The following is an 18,182-nucleotide window of genomic DNA, read 5'->3' on the forward strand; positions in this document are numbered from 1 at the left end:
AAGCACCCAAAAAAAAAAAAAAAGAAGCACAAATCATTTTAATATATCGGACTAGAACCTACTGCGCAATTTTAGCAGTGATCACGGCTGCCTGGAGACAACCCCAAATGCCAGCCTGTCTCAGCGTTTGTTGCAGGGTGCCACCCCCAAATGACACCCAATCCCAATGATCAATTACTGCTGTGCTGTGTAAGGCAGCATCCACAGCTTTACTCCAGCAAGAATTTGCCATTCTTTAGGTAGAATGAAAAACAGGAAGAAAACAAAATCCAGGACAATAAGGAAAGCTGTCAACTTCTTTAACCTCGTTGGGCCAGTGTAATTGCATAGACAAGGATTCAAATGAAAAAAGACTTGTTTCAGTGTGCGCACATTCACAGGCTGGAGAGAAAATAGATTTCTGACCGTGTGTTTAAGTCATAGAAATGCAGGTTTCCCATTTCATGCAGAGCAAACACACTGAGGGATTCTTGGTTGTTAGTCTGGAGATATTCTGTAAGTAAGGAAAACATATATTACACCTCAAATTTGCCTGAAGCAGATTCTAAACACTGACTATCAGGGCTAACAGGGCTTTCTCTGCTGGTATAAATTAACACTATGGGATGTACTGACCTACATATATATAACTTCTAATATCTGAGATGACACGCTGTGGCGACCCCGAAAGGGACAAGTCGAAAGAAACTTACTTACTTACTATTGTTTTTATTGTTTTTAGTGTTTCTCCTAGTTAAAATACTTCCAGTATGTGTATGTTTTCAGGCTCTATGTATCGCCCTGTCAATCTAATCTGCCCAAAGCCTTCACAATCAATAGTGCTGGATGTAACCTAAACTGCACAAGCAATGGGACTTTTTTTTTTTAACCAATCAGATTTGAAATGCCCCTTGCAGGGCCAGTTCATGAACTTTTTCAGCCCACTCATTGGTTGGCCAGAGGGAGATTTCTGACAGCAAACATTGACAGTTAAAACGTTTTTAGCGATCTGCACACAGTAATACGTTAAATTAACAGTATCTGCATCTCTGGTGAGTAGGCTATTTTATATTTTTTTGTTTTTGTCACGGTATTTGATAAAAATGTATTCTGAACTCCTCCAGAAGATATAGCATTACAGTATTTGATGCAGTTTTGTGGTATTGCAATACCTTTTCATATATTATTGATGGTTTCTATTATCACAATGTGTTGGTATTAAGAGGTGTATTACATTGATTAAGGATCTGCTTTAGGCTCAGGTACCACATATGAAGAACATAACCGCTAAAAGCATCATCTTAAATGAAATTTCTGAAACACACATTTATCGGAACCCTTAGTACTTGTCATGTATTTTGTGCTCTTACCTGTGGATGCAAAGTATGTAGAGATGACTCGGGGCATGTAGTTGGGGCTGACGGGGAGATTGTAGAGAGTGTCTGGAGTGATGTAGTCTTTATTAATCAGGTCCCAAGGCTGAATGTTTGGTGTTGTCATAAGTATGGGATTGAAGTCAATCAGGTCCGATGTGATGTCACAGCACTGCTCTGTTTCAAAACTCAGTTGCGTATGAGCCAGTAGGAGCAGCAGTAGTGATCGGCAGTAGCGGAATACTTGGAGACAATGCGGGATTCTTTCAACGGCTTGACGGTAAAAGTGCAATGTGTTCGCCACATCCAGAGGAACACACACAAGGAGCTGGGAGCGCTTCATTTCTGCATCTTAGTGACACACAAAACACAAAAACATGACTCCCATAATTGAAAACATGCATTTAGCTACAGTTGGTACTCTAACCTATGAGCTCAGTTTCTTCAGGCAGCGCGATCTTCACCACGGAGCTTGACGACTGGTGGGTAGGCCGAGGAACCCACCCACTGAACAGCTGGCACCCTGCATAACTCTTGTACGTAACCTAAAACATAAAAAGGCAAAAAGCACACACAGAATGTGTTCCTTTCAAAAGCGGTAGAATAATTTCCTGAATGATGATACGCAAATGTGCTACCTCTTTTCCAGTGGCCCAGCGAGTCTTGACATGATGTTTTTGTGGGACCTTTGACTCTCCGTGAGTGCGAATCCTTTCAAGGAGCTTCCTCTGGGCGAGGGCCAAGAGGGGAGTTACTGTCAAGGCGTATCGTTCTCTAGGATGACAGGCCACGTTCACATTTATTCTCTCTATTAGTTTCTTTATTCAGCTAAATAAAGGGTCAAACTACAAACACGTCTCCGTATGATGCACATTTGTCAAAAGAAAATGTGCAAATACAACATTTTGTTCGGCACATTTTCGACCTCTTGTGCTTAAAACCAGATCATTACATTCACATTTACCGGGTGTACGAGTTGAAAATTAAGGCAAAATGTGCCAGGCGTTCCCATTTGCCAGTGTCATGGAGCAGCTCCAGAGTGCGCAACACCAAATCGCGGACAAAACGCATGTCCACTTGGGTGCAGTCATCCAGTGGGGCAGAAAAACAGAGACTGAACTCTTGTTCCTCCTCAGTCACGCTGTTGTACAAATGCCACAGCTTAAGGTGATAACAAAAAGGCAGTTAAAACTGGATGACCTAAAAAGGAATATTGGATGGCAAACTGTATTTATTATTGTGTATGTGACTTACTCCCAGTCTGCTTAGCATGTCCATGATAAGATCTGTTGCAAGGACTAATAGAGGGCTGAAGGTGTTGTGCAACTCTTCTGATGTAACCAGGAAGGGAGGTTGAAGCTGAGAAGCTGTCTGCTCTAATGCAATAATTCTGTTGCTTTGTTCCCACACAGTGTGACAAACTTTCTGCAAATTTGTCCAGTGACCTCCACGGTGGGCTAATACCTGAAAAAAAGAAGAAAAACAAACAAACAAATGCATGACGGACCACCCAAAAAATATTGTACTACATTGTGTGAATGCAATTAGATTTATGTCAGAGGTGGGGAAAGTAATACCAGATATAACATGATTTGTTCTTGAGTCTGGCCAACAAAATATTTACATTGTCAAGTGTTATTTTGTTTGTTTGTTTGTTTTACCTCATAAACAAGTGACATGGCTGATGTGTCTATTTTAAAAATCAAATGTGCCCCTTGTGTATACTAACAAACCGTACCATGGCCCTGCGTAGATGTAAAGCAGCTTTCTCCAGTGAGTCCAACGGCAAGTTTGTCAGCAGCTCAGGCTTTTGAGGGTGGTGTTCTGCCTCCTCACAACTATCTTCACTGTCAGAACTATCCTCTACAAGAAAAAAAAGACAGAGGCAATGTTTTTTTTTTTTCCACTTTGTGTGTTTCAATGTGATCTTACGTACCATTTTTGTCACAGTCTTTGCTGGAAGCATCATCTGACAGATCAGAGTGTGACGAGTCTCTCTCTGAACTATCTTCGCATGTGGTGGCTTGTTGTTCTTGTATGTTCTTTTTTACAAGGACACCAGAGTTGGCCAGAAAGAAGATTGAGGGATTCAAGTGGCTGTATCTGAAACATACAGAACATAATTCTGTTTGTACCTGCAGGATGCAATGAGATACATACAATACAAGAGCTACATAAAATAATCCATCCATTTTCTGTGCCGCTTATCCTCACAACGGTCGCGGAAGTGCTGGAGCCCATCTCAGTTGTCAACGGGCAGGAGGCAGGGCGTACCCTGAACTGGTCGCCAACCAATTACAGGGCACATGGAGAGAGACAGCAGTCGCGTTCACAATCACACCTAGGAGCAATTTAGGGGGTTCAATTAATGTTGCATGTTTTTGGGATGTGGGAGGAAACCGAGGTGCCCAGAGAAAACCCACTCAAGCACAGAGAGAACATGCAAACTCCACACAGGCAGGGCCGGGATTGAACCCGGGTCCTCAGAACTGTGAGGCCGACGCTTCACAGCTGCTCCACCGTGCCGCCACATAACATAATAAGCATTTATAAAAATATACTACAACACATGTAGAGTTGTAGACAACCACAATGTATAACTCATCCTCTGCACTGTTTCATATATTGGAATGCCATTCCATTGATGAAAGCACAATTAGAGAGTCATTTGCTTTAGCTTGTGGGGAAGTCAGTAAAATATATATGAAGCATGTGAAATATAATAATAGTCATCTTTGTCATTGTTACAGAGATACTGAGCTTTTAACCACTCTCACATGGTTAGCAATATATGGTAACGGGAAGTAAGTGGTGCTTGTATGAGGTATATGTGTGAACCTTGATTGCAGGGATCCTTCATGCAATTGGTGAAGCTCCTTTTCGAACAATGCAAGATGTGCCTGAGCGATGCTGAAATTGATCTGAGACCGCCACACTCTTTCCTCGGAGCACCTCCTTCTTAGCTGAAGCCTCCTTGAGTGCCGTTCCACAACATTATTCATTGAAGTCATCAGACGGTCTACAGCCTTCAACTCCCTAAAGAGAGAAATAAAGTGAGCACTCCATCGAGATTACCGGTATATCGACACAATTACACATCTCACACACACTTACTGTACAGTTGAAGCAAGACGTTTACATAGAAGTCAAATCAGGTTAATCGGGATCACCAAAATTAAATAATTGTGTTGAATGGTACAAAAATGAGAGAGGATTTCTTTGAAATTTTTTTATTATTTTCTCCAAGAATAAAAGTTTAGCATCAAGTTGTGGGGCTGTTTTGCTGCACCAGGAACTGGAGCTCTTCATAAAATAGACGGTATCATGAAGAAAGAACACTACATGAAGAAATCAAGGCAACATCTCAAGACACCAGTCAGGAAGTTAAATAAAATAAACTAAAAATAAAGGATACTGCCAAAATCTATGTATGTAAATGTTTGACCTCGAAGAAAATGTAAAATTCTCTAAGAAATTCTTTCTCTTAATATTGTGGCATTTAACAAAATTAAATAATTTTGGTGATCCAGACTGACCAAAAACAGGATAGGTTTAGTATGATTTGACTTCAGACAGTGACACAAGACTGAAATGTTTTGCACAGTATGTGTATACCTCAAACTTGGACTGTACTGTATATGTATATACTGTTGTCTACCTGACAGTTCTTGCTGTCAGAAGTGCACCGCGTCTAAGTTTCTTCCGTTTCTTCTGAGACTTTTTTGTTGTCTTCTGCAATAAAATATTTTTTTTATACACAGACAGGTCCATAAATGTTGGGAGAGCAACACAATTCTCATCTTTTTGGCTCTTAATACCACTACGATGGATTTTCAATGGAACAAACATCATATTCTTTAACTGCTTCAGTTTGAGGGTATTGACATCTAAATCAGGTGAACAATGTAGGACTCACAACCGTTTGTAAACGTGCCTCACATTTTTTTCAGGTACCACAATTAAGGGGACAATTGGCTGCTCAGCTGTCCCATGGCCAGGCGGGCATTTATGGCTGCCAGTGGCTCCAGGGCCTCTGGTAGAGTACCTGAAGGACTTGAAGGAAAACATCGCCCGGGTGGACCATTATGCATGGCACAATGTATTCCCATTCTGTAGCCATGTGTACTTTTACCTGTGATGATTGACCTTCTGTAGCAGTGGATTTATTAGTTTCTTTATCACGCGGCGTGTTTCTCTCCAAACATTTGGCAGACATAATCATTTCGTCATCTCTCCTGGCAAAGACAGAACCATTTTCAAATTGTTATTTAATGAACAAAATAGGTAAAATCTTTATAATGTATATCTGGTTTAAAGTCAGGACAGCAATCGAAAATAATAGATTTTGGTAAAACTATGGTTTGGATTCAGTCATGCCTGGCAAGAAATCCAAATATGGTTTGACCCCATTGCAGCACAAGATCTAGGTGTCCTTCTTCCAAGGCTCTCTGAAGTAGTAATGCTGAAATTTCCATGAAATGTGAATGGTTGCCAAGCTGCATCACTATAAAAAACACAAACCACACGTGGCCGAATTCAGGAATTGTCGATTTTAAACAGAATATACTGTAATGCTTACTTACTACTTACTGATTCGATAAGCATGTTGTAGCTTGCTAGTGAAGATCCGCTCACGCAGCGTGGCAGCATCCTCAGAACCGCTCAGTGAGGGGGAACTCTCTGTGAAACCATGCATAGTGGACATTTATGAATATCAATATGAATGTTCCTGGGACATGCTGTGCTACGCGATGATGTTTTTTCATTTTGTTTATTTATTTTAGATGGGAATGAAATCATTTTCTTGAGCAAACCATTTGTGCATATTACAAAGTGGCAATATAATGAATAATGCAAAATGAATTAAAAAACGCTGTGGGATTAATTCTTCATTATTTTCTTTTATTAGTTTTCTTGAATTACTTCTCTTCGTTCCTGAATGAACGTTACTAGTGTTGAAATTGGAATTGAAAGGTTGTTGGAACCGTCAGATGTTCTATGATGGCATCAATTTGAGTAGAACAAATTAGAGCATTGGATTATTATTATTATTTCCCAGGGAAAAAACTGTTATGAAACACAAACACTTTGATCGTTCAACTTTAATGCTCTTATTTGAATATCGGTTTTTTTTACCTTTGACTTTGTTGGGATCTGCATCAACCATGATGACCTCCTTGAACTTCCCATACAGTACCTTCAGTTGAACATATTTTTTCATTTCTTCCTTTGCAGCAGCAGGATCCTCTATCTTTGACTAACAACAATAACAGAGTAAAATACAAAGAATGGAAGCTTCAGTGAATGTTGCAAGTAATTACTTGACTGTAAGTTTGAAATACTAAGAGCCCCATCCCCCTAAAAAAAAGAACATTCATCTTTACCGACACACGTTTGCGAGCAAGTCTACTGAACCGCTCTTGGGCTTCAAAGACGTCTTGGAGAAGAGCACAACCACAGTCTACCACCACAGAGGCCTTCTGATGCTCTTTCAGTCCACGCCATGCCTGGCCATAGAAGATAGTTGCTGACAAAACTAGACTCTAAAACCCCAAGTTACAGCTTCATTATCCAGAACTCAACATTGTTTGCATTTCCAGTAGTTTCTTGATGATGCCGGAGCGGAGGACCATTATTTATTGACAGGGGCTGAGACACATGCATACCCACCTTGGAGAGATAGTTGGTGATACAGGCAATCATGTGCATAAGACTTTCCACTGTTTTTCTGGGCCATTTTTGTTTGAGATGAGCTTCGTTCTCTTTCAGTACATTTAAGCATTTGGACAATAACTGAAAAGTGTAACACAATAAGAATTTGGTTTAAATATTACTGGGAAGGATGGAGAGTCTCAGTGATTTTTACCTTTATTGCTGGATCGCAAAGAATCTGATGGAAAATGAATGGAAGCAAAAGGCCATAACAGCTTCCGACAGCTTGAACAGCAGAACTGCTGTCATTTAGCCACATAGCCAAGTCCATGGCTACCAACAATCGTTCACATTCAGCTAGTCTGGCTTCCTGTGTACATCAAACAGGCAAATATTGAGTATTTAAACCCATGGGCGGTGCAGAGAAGATTGCATTTCCTCAAACAAATAACTGCTTTTACTGCTAAAACAGATTTGATTTCTTGCGCTGAAGTGAATGACCCGGGCAAAAAAAATATACACACCTGTTTCCAGACAAAGAGTCCACAAATGCTGCCTGAGTCGCAGAGGAGTGACTGCTGCCGAATGTTGATATCTGTCTCAATGAAGATGGATGTGAGGAAGAGCTGACACAGGAGTGGAGACGAGCATTGCAGATACTTCATATGCAGTCTTTAATGAGAATAGAGAAGAATGAGATGAACAAAGAACAAACTTTAGATAGTAGTTATGAGCTCCTCACGCTGTTGAAGAAAGTCTATCCTGTGTTCTGTCAGGCCCACTCCCAGGAAGGGTAAAATGGCTCCATAATTCCTTGCAGGCTCTCTTTGCAAAGTCAAACTGCTTGGTTTGAAATGCTATCTGAGAAAACACACACACACAAAAAAAACATTACTTTCATCATTTCATGAGAAGACAATGTGACAGCACAGTATTTAAATGTATGGAGATCCTCATGAAAGCAAAGTGTACCTGTGCTATGTGAGCCCACGAGGAAAGCAATGACTGCGGCATGGAGGTCATCAGTGGGAAGGTCGAGGCGCCAATGGCATTGCCCAGTAACCTTCCTTGGCAGTTGTATGCCGCTAGGGCAAAAACATACTTCTGGTTCGGTTCCAGCCTCTCCACCTTCAGCTGCCACTCACCACATATTGCTGGTACCTGAAAACAATTTGTATTGTTAGCATGGGAACATATCAAGTCTTAGATCACACCATTTTGAATAAATCCACACCAAATTTCCAGTTCCTGCCAGGCTGCAGTCTCCGAGGCGGACTTTCAGGTCGATACCCTCAGCTGGGCGTCCACACAGTTGGTACCAGCACACCTTGTTCGATGTAGGAAGGAAATAACTTGAGATCCATGTGTTACTGATGTGCTCGATAACTTCACAAAAAAATGAAGATGAGACCTACTTGTTCTTCCATGTGGTACGGGGCAGGAGCGAAGGTTAAGGAGCGGTTAGTGCGGGAGATTAGGACGGGACGAGGTGGAGGGATTTCCTTTTCCTCCTTCATTACTTTGCTTTTATTTTCAAGTGCAAACTTTGGGTTGTTGGCAATGTACAGTTTTCTCTCTTCTGTTGCTGCCTTCTCGGTTAAAACACAGGCTTCCTGGTGAACATGATAAAAATTTGATATTATTGTAAATACGTATCTGGATGCAGAGTGAAATGAATCCTTATTATTATTACTGTAAATTATATACAGGATTTCAAAAAGTTAACAATGTCCACGTGGAATTTCTGTTTTGGAACCTACAATGCACTTCAACCTTTGCAGGTGAATTTAACTTTTTCTTAACTTTTACATGGACATGTCCAAGTGTTCAATACATCACGATTTTTCCACACAACTTTTCATCTTAGGGTCGGGTTTGATCATTGAATCAACCAATGAATTTCAAAGGATTTCCACTTCTGCGCCTTTGTGTGACTGTTCCAGTCGCTCTGATTCTTGCGTTCGCTGATAATGCTCTGTGACACTCAGCTCAGTTGCCATTTCCGAGAGGATCCTGTTTGATATATCGCAGTGCTCAGGTACAGCTTGTTGATCAATTGTTAGTTGCTGTATTGGTTTTATGAAAACAAAACAGCATCACAAGGAGGGCTGTTCAATTACTGAATATATGTAAATCAAGACATTTATTCAGCTCCTTCTTAGAGAACGGCAAGTTTTGCAACAATACACAAAAACACACCATAACTACAGAAGCATTGAACGCGTGCATTTAAAACTTTATAGAAGTTATAATGAAGCAAACGTGCAAAGGTTATAGTGACTTTTATGTTTGTACTGAAATTTCACCCAAAAGCCGAATATGAAAATAAAATATATATTTTCTGAGAGTATTCCGGAAACCTTTTTTGCATACAACCTCTAGTAGACTCCTGGTCACACTGCAGTCATTTGACGTCCTTCCATCATACAAAAGCAAGGCCTTCTGGATCAGAAAAAGTGCTTTGGACACTTTGTTCTTCTTGATCTTGTCCAAGAGATCAGATTCCGTCACTGGAAAGATTAAACGCTATTAGCATCTCCACATATTTTAGTTATTTAGCAATGTAGCATAAGGGGCTTACCTGCACTTAATTGCATTAACTTGAGAGATGCCCGATGGTGGATGATGTCCAGTTCAAGAAGAATGTCGATCGCAAGCATAGCTGTATGTGTAGACTGATTGGATCGATCCTTTTTAACATCTGATTCTATTTCTTCCTTTTGCTTCTCTGTGATTTCATTCTCTCCGTTTCCATCTTGCCTCTTCAGAAAGTACGAGAGGAAATTCACAGCACCCAAATACAAAGATAAGAGCCTTCGTAAAAGTAAAAAAAAAAAAACATAAAATGAATACAGAAATCTCATACGGTAGTATGTACCAGCAAATAAGTAATGTCAGGGGGTGCTGAGCCATCTTGGGGCATCAGCGTGACCACTCGCTTGACCAGAGCCTCAAAACCTTTTTCAATGACCATGCAGACTTTCTGAAGAAGTTCTGTACGTGACCCCTGCAAACACACAAAAATCCGCAGCAGTTTATGCACTGGTGCCTCGAGCTACAGGTGACCCAACTTACAAGTGTTGGAGATTCTGACGATTTATTTTGCTCTAACTTTCAAGCGCCAACTTGAGATACGAGCGATGTATAGTGGTCAGTGAGTTCAATTGAACTCACTTCATAATAAGAAGCACCCTGTCAAATATTGACGAATTCATCAAAGAAGAAGCTTCAACAGTTTGATGCCAAGTGCGTAAAAAAACTGTGCCAAACAAATATGAGCGTCCATCTGAGATGTCACGCTGTGGCGAACCTAACGGGACAAGCCAAAAGAAACTTTACACAATGAAAAATAACTAATATAACAGCATTTAACTGAGCCAATTACAGTAATAGAAGAATAAGTATTAGTCTCTATTACTGAAATTTGTCTGTATGATTCTATTATACTTTTTGCCTAAAATGACTAAAACTTCATCCAAAAAAGCAACACAAAAAGCTCAGCTGAAATGTTGCAGCATTCATTTTTAACTTCATAGTGGTCAGAATTTGATAAGCATTGTTCTGGAACTGGAGTGGATTAATTAATTGCATTTCCATTCATTTCAAAGGGAAACATGACCTCAGTGTGCAAAGGTTTCAGTTTGAGAATGAGTTCACAGAACAGATTAAATTCGTATTCCTAGGTTCTTATCTATTTTGAACTATAGATTTTTTTTTAATTGCTATGTAATATTCAATTCACATACCTTAAGCAGAGTGAAGCAATATTTCTTTTCACTACTAGCTTTGACTTTAGGTGGAACTATGGCAAACAAATACAAGTTTGAGAAGTTAAATGCAATAATGAATGTATAAAGGCAACATGATTTAGAACAAGAAAAGTGTGATCACTATGCTTACTCCGATCAGCTGCACTCTCCAGCAATAAAACCAAGCTGTGGATCATCTCTGCTGTCTTTATGCAGTCAACCGTTGCCAGGTCACAGGCAAAGGCCACCTCACACTGCATGGATAGGCACCACGCCCACTGCATTGGCAAAGGGAGAAATAGCTAGCTGCATGCATCAAGTAAAAATATATCAAACAGCAACGGTTTATAAACACCGTTGCAGTTCATGTTTTACCTTGTCGTGGTCCTGTGTGAATTCTGGATTATTCATCTGATCCATCAGCATCGCCAGCTTCAGCTTTCCCCACAGAAAGAGCAAAACATCCCAAACTAGCTCTATATCCGGCTGCGCCTCCTATAAAACAACACATCCGCATTTCATGCTCTTTGTCTGAAGCCTTTCAAATCCTACATCCTACACATATATACAACACATCAGGCTCATCTCCACAATCAACAGCTGAATGTCATGTTTTTTTAGAAGATGCCAAAAACAAAACATTAATATGATGTAATATAAACATTGATATAATGTAATCTAAACTTACAGGAACAGAATCACAAACTGCCTTGTGCAGAGTCTCTGTCAGGCCAATGATGCAATCTAGCGGCCCCCTGTACCGGTCTGTCAAAAACATTGATGAACAAGACCATGTTGTGGTTTGAATCCAACTCAATCATCAGAAATGAGTTTGCTAGAAAACCATGATTTGGTCAGAAAACCCAAACTCCCAAAAGGGCCGGGGGGTGCCCCAAAAACAACTCAGGTAATGCGCTACAGTAGGGCAATAATATTGAACGTATTGCTGGGATAAGGCATAACACAAATGTGTAAACAAAAAAAAGATTGTCATACATAAACCTATATTTCATTTTAAAGCCTCGAACGTGTGGACAGAAATCTGACACATTTTTCAGGACACTTGCCTTAACCAAAAAAAAAAAAAAAAGATGCAAATAGAAGCAATTTCGTGAAATGGTCCATAATTTTTTTGCTCATTAAAGGTTGGAAATACTGTACTAGTAATAGTTTCTACTACCAAAGTCGTCTCTCAGCCGCCTTCTATGGGAGGATTTCAGTGTGCTGAAACCATTGATCAAGCCGAGCTCAAATTCTGCCTTCCTGAATGCAGGCCCTTCCACAACCTGACAGACACAGACAGCATCCTTTAAGAAGACTTTGATAACGTGAATTTCCTCTACTTTTCTATTAAACAGGACAAGCAAACAAGAACTCACAGTCAAAATCTGCAGCATCAATCGCGAATGTTCCGCGAAAGCGTCCGGTTGCTTGTACTGAATCATCAATTTGATAAACCTGACGGCGGTAGTGACAGGCACCTTGTGTTCTCCTGCAGCAAGGTGACACATCACATCACATTCAAGAAACTCATCATAGGGTGTTGAAAGTGAATGACAATGGACAAAAAAAAAGACATAAATTTGACAATAAATTTACCTGCAACAGCTAATTCCATCAGAGTTGATGTTTTGGACAGTGCACTGAGCGGTACGGAAGACTGTTCTTGACGTTTCTGATCACTGGTCGTAGCCACTCCTTGACAAAACGTAAATTCCCGTTATATGACCACCAACATTTTCTCTTGATGACTTGTGATTTAAATTGTTAGTTCTACTGACCAGATAATATACTGATACCAGAGGCGAAGAGCTCTAGGACCACCTCCTGCAGCTCCAGCTCTTCCGGCAGCCTTGCCTGCAGCGGGCGCATGGAGCTGTCCCAAAGTGCTTCACAGATGCCCAAGAATTGTGCCGCACTGCTGTCAAAGAGGCCCATCAGCATTCGCTCTGTGGCATTACGAGGCCACGGTATCTACAGAACATTTAGATCATTGTAGGTCGGAGTGCCTAACAGTAACAAACCTAAGACAATTAAATGTCTTTGTTGCCCTATTCGGCAAATGGTGACACGAACAAGACAAAAACTGTAAAAACAATCAGGACTATTTATTGACAACAACTACATCAGAAATTATGCTTGCAAACTTTGAGGACTTTTCAAAGTTGGAATCTTTGAATGGGAACTAATGGGAGTTTATGTGAAGACACAAAAATGAAGATCGTCTTTTTATAGGTGGACTACCAAATTTACTGTCAACTTTCATAAAATGGTTCACCCCTTTGCAAACCAAGAAACAATATAAATTTTAAACTCAAACACACAAATTAGTCTCTTTGCTGAATGTTGCTTTAAAATCACATCAGCAGCATCCACAGAGTAGTGTTTTTTAAAAGCTTTCTTTACATTTGGAAAGTCCTTTAGAGTGGTTTTGCTCTTGATTGTAATCATGTGTTTGGGTTTTCTCCTGGTCTCAAACACAGCCCGCTTGAACATCATGGCAGCCAGCTGGAAGAAAAAACATTTTTGCTTAAAATGGTTTCCACTTTACTGCAAACAATAATTTTGAGTCCGGAAGGAAAACAAAAGGTAGTGGTTAAAATGACAAAAAGATATGCAACAAAATGTGCCTTTCATCCTTTAAATGCCTGCTGATATTAAAGTATATTATTGTAGCAAAGTAGTATGACATTACAGTCTTTAAAAAAAAAATAGTCTAATGCCTTGATGGAGGCTTCTCTGAAGGCCATTTGAGTCTCTTTGTTTGAAGGACCACTATTCTCCTTATCCTTCTCTTGCTCTGCAAGGTCATTGATTTTTCCAAGTGCTCTCCGGGCAAATTCCTATAAGCATTTAAAAACATGGGAGTGGAAAATTTTAAGAATTACTCTTGATAGACATTCCTTTTTACTTAATTTCAACACTGATGAAGATAGTTGAGGCTTAAGGTCAGGTTGGTCCTGAGTTCTCATTTAAGTGTCTGAACAGAATGACAAGTAGGTTTCACCTCTGCCTGTAGAGAAGCTTGGTTGTCATAGTAACAGTGACAGACAGCACAGTAGAGTCTCACAAGCCATGGCAGATGTTTAACAGTCATGACAGGCATGGTTGACTCCAAAGACAGGGTCGCCCATAGAAGGTACTCCAATGCCTTGAAGGGTTCACAAAAGGAAAACAAGGAGTAAAACGGATTTCCAATTATATTACAACATGACGTTTGAGGTGAAATGTGAGTTTTATGGGTTCGACACATCTCAACCTGCATACCTTTGCACTATGATTCAACGCCATCAGGTAGCTACACATTTTGAAGATATGCAACGTGCCTGTAAAAGGCGAGTATGGAAGAAAAAAAATAATTTTGAAATAATGTGGCGCACCAAAAGAACATGCTGGACAAAAATCAAAATTGAAATAATTCACCATTATAAATAATCCAGCAGAGGTGCTTGTTCTGCTGAAAAGCCTGCATCATTATCCTGATGAAGTTCAGCACATGCAGCAGTTTCGAAAGCCCCTTCTGGCTGAGGACCATGGGCCTTTTCTCCAACTCAAATATACACAGCGCACAGCCCAGCATTGAACGGACCTACCGGCACACACACAGACCAGGACACACAAAAAAAGTAATACAATTAACAGAAATGACTTTGCATGACTCCCTTTGTAGTGGCAAGGAAGAAAAACGAACAAAATACAACAAAAAAATACCTTCATGATAAAGACATCTTGGTCTGTGTCAAAACCATCTGGAAAAAAGCACTTGACAAAGTGGTCAACATCTGTGATGTCGGTTATACTAGTTGAGCAAAACTGAAGCAGGTGCAGACTGTAGCCTTGCGACAAAGCCGTCTGGTACAACTGCCCAAACAAGAGACATACATTTAAGAAAACATGTAAACAAACGAACCCCCTCAATACAGACAATTTGACACTTACCTTCAATCCAGTGAGAAAATCTCCAATCTGTAACATGCGCTCCTGGTACAATTTAAAAGGCAGACGAGGTTTGAAGTTTCTCCAGATCTCAGCCAGCAGTGTAATCCTTCCAAAGTTATTTCAAACAAAACATTCAACAACATGATAACAGTGCTAACAGGGCACCTCATGATCACGGTTTCACTCCCTAATTGGGGAGTAAATAATTAGATCATTTAAATACAAAATGATTGTGATTGTCATCCATAACAGTACGAAAATGTATGAGTACATTAGTTGTTTTTTTGGGGGGGGAAACTACTATGATTACACTTTCAGTTTTTTTCCAGATGTGACCTCAGAGCACCACCTTGCTGTGCTGTATTAGTTTGTCGGCGATTGTGAAAAGGTTAATCTCATACTCTCACTCTCCTCGTACACAAATTGTGCACATTGGACGGTGGGCAACCGAAAAGGTCACTGGTCCAAATACCCGCCTGGGCGCAGGTCATCATCGTGTTCTGGGCAAGACAAAGAGACTGCCGACAAATGAATGTGGTTAGATGTTTGGTGGTGGTTGAAGGGGCGTAGCTGTATCATCAGACTGCCCCAGGGCAGCTGTAGCTACACTAATATCTTACCACTACCATGGTGAACTGGAGAGTGAATGAATAATGCATGAAATTTAAAGCGCGAGTGTCTAGAAAAGCGCTACATGAGTATAATGCATGTTTATTTTTATTATTTGTAATGTGGTCAACATGGTAACATGTCTTCCACATTTTTCATGTTTACATTTCGTCATCCTCAGTTGTCATTAACTAAGCAGTTAATCTACCTCCTGTTAAAAATATATTTAGTTATATTACGTTGAGAAAGTAATTGAAATATTTACACAACTAATACATTTTCAGGGTTACTTGTAATTGTAATCAACTACATATCCAAAATAATTTTCCAATTTTGCTTGTAACCATACAATCCATAGGTTCAGAAAAAGGATGCATGATGAAAATTGTGTTTCGTGTATTGGGATTGTACATCAGCTAAAATAAATCCTCAAGCCGAATACTTCAAATTTCTCCCTTTACAAGACTCAGGAGTCGTTGATATTACTCATAGATACCAATACAAGCAAAACATTTGTTTGTTTAAACTATTTATAACTTAGTTTCGAATAAGTAAGAAATTAAAATCAAGAAAAAAAAAAGTTCCATTTTAGTTATGTGATTTTTTTTTTCCTGTTACCAAACTAGCTAACTTACCCTTTAAAATAAGAGACGTTGTCCTGGAAGGTGGACGACGCCACTCGTTTCATCACGGTCATAAACGAGTTAATGTCTCGCTCAAAAGAGACAATGACCGGGTTTCTTTTGTCAACTTTGCCGTAATAGGTCGCTGGTAAATCCATCGAGGCCATAATAGTAATCTTGAACAGCCAACGAGTGCGAGACGAGACGTTTCACCATGGTAACAAGTGCGACGCTAAATAAACCAGACACTTGAAAGTGATGCGTTCAAGTTATCGGGGAATGTCGGAATTTTTACATTTCCAATTTCCCAATTGCTTCTGTGGAGATAAAACGACATTAATCCAGTAGAGTATGATGAATACAGTGCGTGTATTTATTTTGTTTGGTCACACACGTCTCCTTAGGTCCCTTTAGGACCCTTTTAAAGGATTGTAGATATGTGAACCTTTGCTCTTGAACAATGACATGGAGGTTGGTGGAAGCCATGACCCCCACTACATATTTCAAATGTCACATTTTAGGAAACTAACCAATTGACAGATTTGTAGTGATTTATGTATGCATTTATTTACATTTGGATGTTTGAGCTAAACTAAAACCACATTTGGATAAAACTGACATTTCACATACACTAAAATCCCCCTTTGCTTTGTTTTCAAGTTTTGAATATTTCTGTTCAATAGTTCCCACTTAAATTTGCATACTTTTGATGAATTTGTTCGTTATGTTCCCACACATATACGCATTTAAGTATATTTACACATTATAATATGCAGTTGGAGTCACTGATGGTGACTTTGTTGCCTTTGGTGCGGGCAGCATGGGATCGATTCCCGCTCAGTGATGGTGTCGATATCTGCCCTGTGACTGACTGGGAACCAGTTCCGGGTGTAGTCTGCCTTTCGCGCGAAACTAGCTGGTATAGGCTCCAACTTTCCTGCAACCCTTTTGAAGTTAAGCGGCTTGTATGATGACATAATATGCACTTGAAATTCAAGTTTTTGGCAACAGTTCAGCTCAGGAATATAATATCAAAACAATATGAAAAAAAGTGGTGTGAAAACAGAGGTTACAGTGGACAACTGGTAAAAACATTAGCCTCACAGTTCAGAGAACTGTTGTTCAAATCGGACCTTGCCTGTGTGTAGTTTGCATGTTCTGTGGCTGTCTGGTTTTTCTCCAGGTACTCGTTTCCTTGCATATTCCCAAAAAAACCGTATATAGTGCCCTGGCTGGCAACCAGTTGTGGGTGTACCTCATCCCTCACCCAGAATCATAAAGTTTAAAAAACCAGGGCTGGAATTGCATCTGGGGACAGAAAACCTTTGTTGTGCTGCTCCAATGTCATTGACAAGGAATGGATAAGACAATTATATCCTTACCAAAAATGCAATACACAAGTCAAATGCTGATGGCCTAACATCTGTCCCAGTGTTACATAAAAATCAAACGTGAAAAAGAAAGTGTACTTTTGGAACAATCTGAATTTATAATCTTCGGTAAGCTATATTGTATTCACTGACACATTAATATTAGTATATTTGGTACATACACAATGTAAATTTCGTCTTAGAATTGAACCACACTTTTAAAAAATTTTTGTTTTTCCTCTCAACAAGAAGTGCATTAAAATGTTTCATAATGCAATATATATCTAGTGATCAAGAACGGAATTGCATATTGAGAAAAATGTGTATCGGGAACTTCATATTTGACATCTGAGCTCACAGCAAAATGATACACGCTTTAGCCTTCACCTAATGCAGTGCCATACAAAGTCATCATTTCCCATTCAAGCCGCACATTCACTTTGCTCGCAGGCCTAAAGCTTCTGGCACTCGCAGGCCAGCAGGCTAATGCTCTGGCAGCTCGTCCTCATACCAACACGTGCACAGAGATCCAGACCGGGGCATTTCCTGGGTAGAGAAACATGGGCAGCATCAGCAGTATTCTCAGCCAATCTTAACTCATGACCGGGCAGAAGGGAGCGGCAGAGAGATGCTGAGAGGGAGAGAGAGACAGCCAGCCTCCATTGGGAAGAAGAAACAATGAGGCCAATGGTGGGACAAACAGTTGACATCATTGTTCCAGAAAGATCAGCCTGTTGGCAGGGTCACCGTGCAAGTGGGCTGTCATGGCGGGGTGCAGGGGGGAGTGCGGCGGACATAGTCGCTCAGGGTGGGCTGGGAGGGGGAACGCGCTATAAATGCAACGCAGGAAAGCACAGCGAGCACCCATCTGAGACCAAGTATCGCCCT

General features: G+C 40.2%; 1 protein-coding gene across 3 annotated transcripts in view; it reads right to left on the reverse strand.

The window, feature by feature from the left end:
- The window catches only part of LOC133492097 (cilia- and flagella-associated protein 54-like), a 20,855-nt gene extending 4,695 nt beyond the window's left edge, over positions 1 to 16,160 (reverse strand). Inside the window, exons 1-43 of one of the 3 annotated variants that reach the window (XM_061804046.1) lie at positions 15,937 to 16,160; positions 14,693 to 14,798; positions 14,465 to 14,614; positions 14,177 to 14,342; positions 14,021 to 14,079; positions 13,761 to 13,904; positions 13,477 to 13,596; positions 13,160 to 13,261; positions 12,535 to 12,727; positions 12,353 to 12,451; positions 12,133 to 12,245; positions 11,934 to 12,039; positions 11,442 to 11,518; positions 11,129 to 11,248; positions 10,905 to 11,031; positions 10,751 to 10,806; positions 9,883 to 10,011; positions 9,586 to 9,766; positions 9,381 to 9,514; positions 8,420 to 8,617; positions 8,239 to 8,331; positions 7,977 to 8,165; positions 7,747 to 7,865; positions 7,529 to 7,676; positions 7,219 to 7,374; positions 7,023 to 7,145; positions 6,737 to 6,859; positions 6,489 to 6,609; positions 5,943 to 6,032; positions 5,730 to 5,856; positions 5,485 to 5,587; positions 5,292 to 5,405; positions 5,011 to 5,084; positions 4,191 to 4,388; positions 3,289 to 3,455; positions 3,091 to 3,215; positions 2,607 to 2,816; positions 2,317 to 2,513; positions 1,991 to 2,126; positions 1,780 to 1,897; positions 1,350 to 1,703; positions 406 to 493; positions 63 to 233 (exon numbers count right to left, since the gene is read on the reverse strand). In XM_061804046.1, coding sequence (XP_061660030.1) covers positions 63 to 233; positions 406 to 493; positions 1,350 to 1,703; positions 1,780 to 1,897; positions 1,991 to 2,126; positions 2,317 to 2,513; positions 2,607 to 2,816; positions 3,091 to 3,215; positions 3,289 to 3,455; positions 4,191 to 4,388; positions 5,011 to 5,084; positions 5,292 to 5,405; positions 5,485 to 5,587; positions 5,730 to 5,856; positions 5,943 to 6,032; positions 6,489 to 6,609; positions 6,737 to 6,859; positions 7,023 to 7,145; positions 7,219 to 7,374; positions 7,529 to 7,676; positions 7,747 to 7,865; positions 7,977 to 8,165; positions 8,239 to 8,331; positions 8,420 to 8,617; positions 9,381 to 9,514; positions 9,586 to 9,766; positions 9,883 to 10,011; positions 10,751 to 10,806; positions 10,905 to 11,031; positions 11,129 to 11,248; positions 11,442 to 11,518; positions 11,934 to 12,039; positions 12,133 to 12,245; positions 12,353 to 12,451; positions 12,535 to 12,727; positions 13,160 to 13,261; positions 13,477 to 13,596; positions 13,761 to 13,904; positions 14,021 to 14,079; positions 14,177 to 14,342; positions 14,465 to 14,614; positions 14,693 to 14,798; positions 15,937 to 16,091 — 5,879 coding nt within the window. In that variant the 5' untranslated portion in view covers positions 16,092 to 16,160. Of the gene's footprint in view, positions 1 to 62; positions 234 to 405; positions 494 to 1,349; positions 1,704 to 1,779; positions 1,898 to 1,990; positions 2,127 to 2,316; positions 2,514 to 2,606; positions 2,817 to 3,090; positions 3,216 to 3,288; positions 3,456 to 4,190; positions 4,389 to 5,010; positions 5,085 to 5,291; positions 5,406 to 5,484; positions 5,588 to 5,729; positions 5,857 to 5,942; positions 6,033 to 6,488; positions 6,610 to 6,736; positions 6,860 to 7,022; positions 7,146 to 7,218; positions 7,375 to 7,528; positions 7,677 to 7,746; positions 7,866 to 7,976; positions 8,166 to 8,238; positions 8,332 to 8,419; positions 8,618 to 9,380; positions 9,515 to 9,585; positions 9,767 to 9,882; positions 10,012 to 10,750; positions 10,807 to 10,904; positions 11,032 to 11,128; positions 11,249 to 11,441; positions 11,519 to 11,933; positions 12,061 to 12,132; positions 12,246 to 12,352; positions 12,452 to 12,534; positions 12,728 to 13,159; positions 13,262 to 13,476; positions 13,597 to 13,760; positions 13,905 to 14,020; positions 14,080 to 14,176; positions 14,343 to 14,464; positions 14,615 to 14,692; positions 14,799 to 15,936 lie in introns of those variants that run through there. The other 2 variants (XM_061804045.1, XM_061804047.1) reach the window with 2 other exon arrangements.
- Between the last annotated feature and the right edge of the window lie 2,022 nt (positions 16,161 to 18,182).

Source organism: Syngnathoides biaculeatus, chromosome 18, assembly GCF_019802595.1.
Source record: "Syngnathoides biaculeatus isolate LvHL_M chromosome 18, ASM1980259v1, whole genome shotgun sequence".
Lineage (NCBI taxonomy): Eukaryota > Metazoa > Chordata > Actinopteri > Syngnathiformes > Syngnathidae > Syngnathoides > Syngnathoides biaculeatus.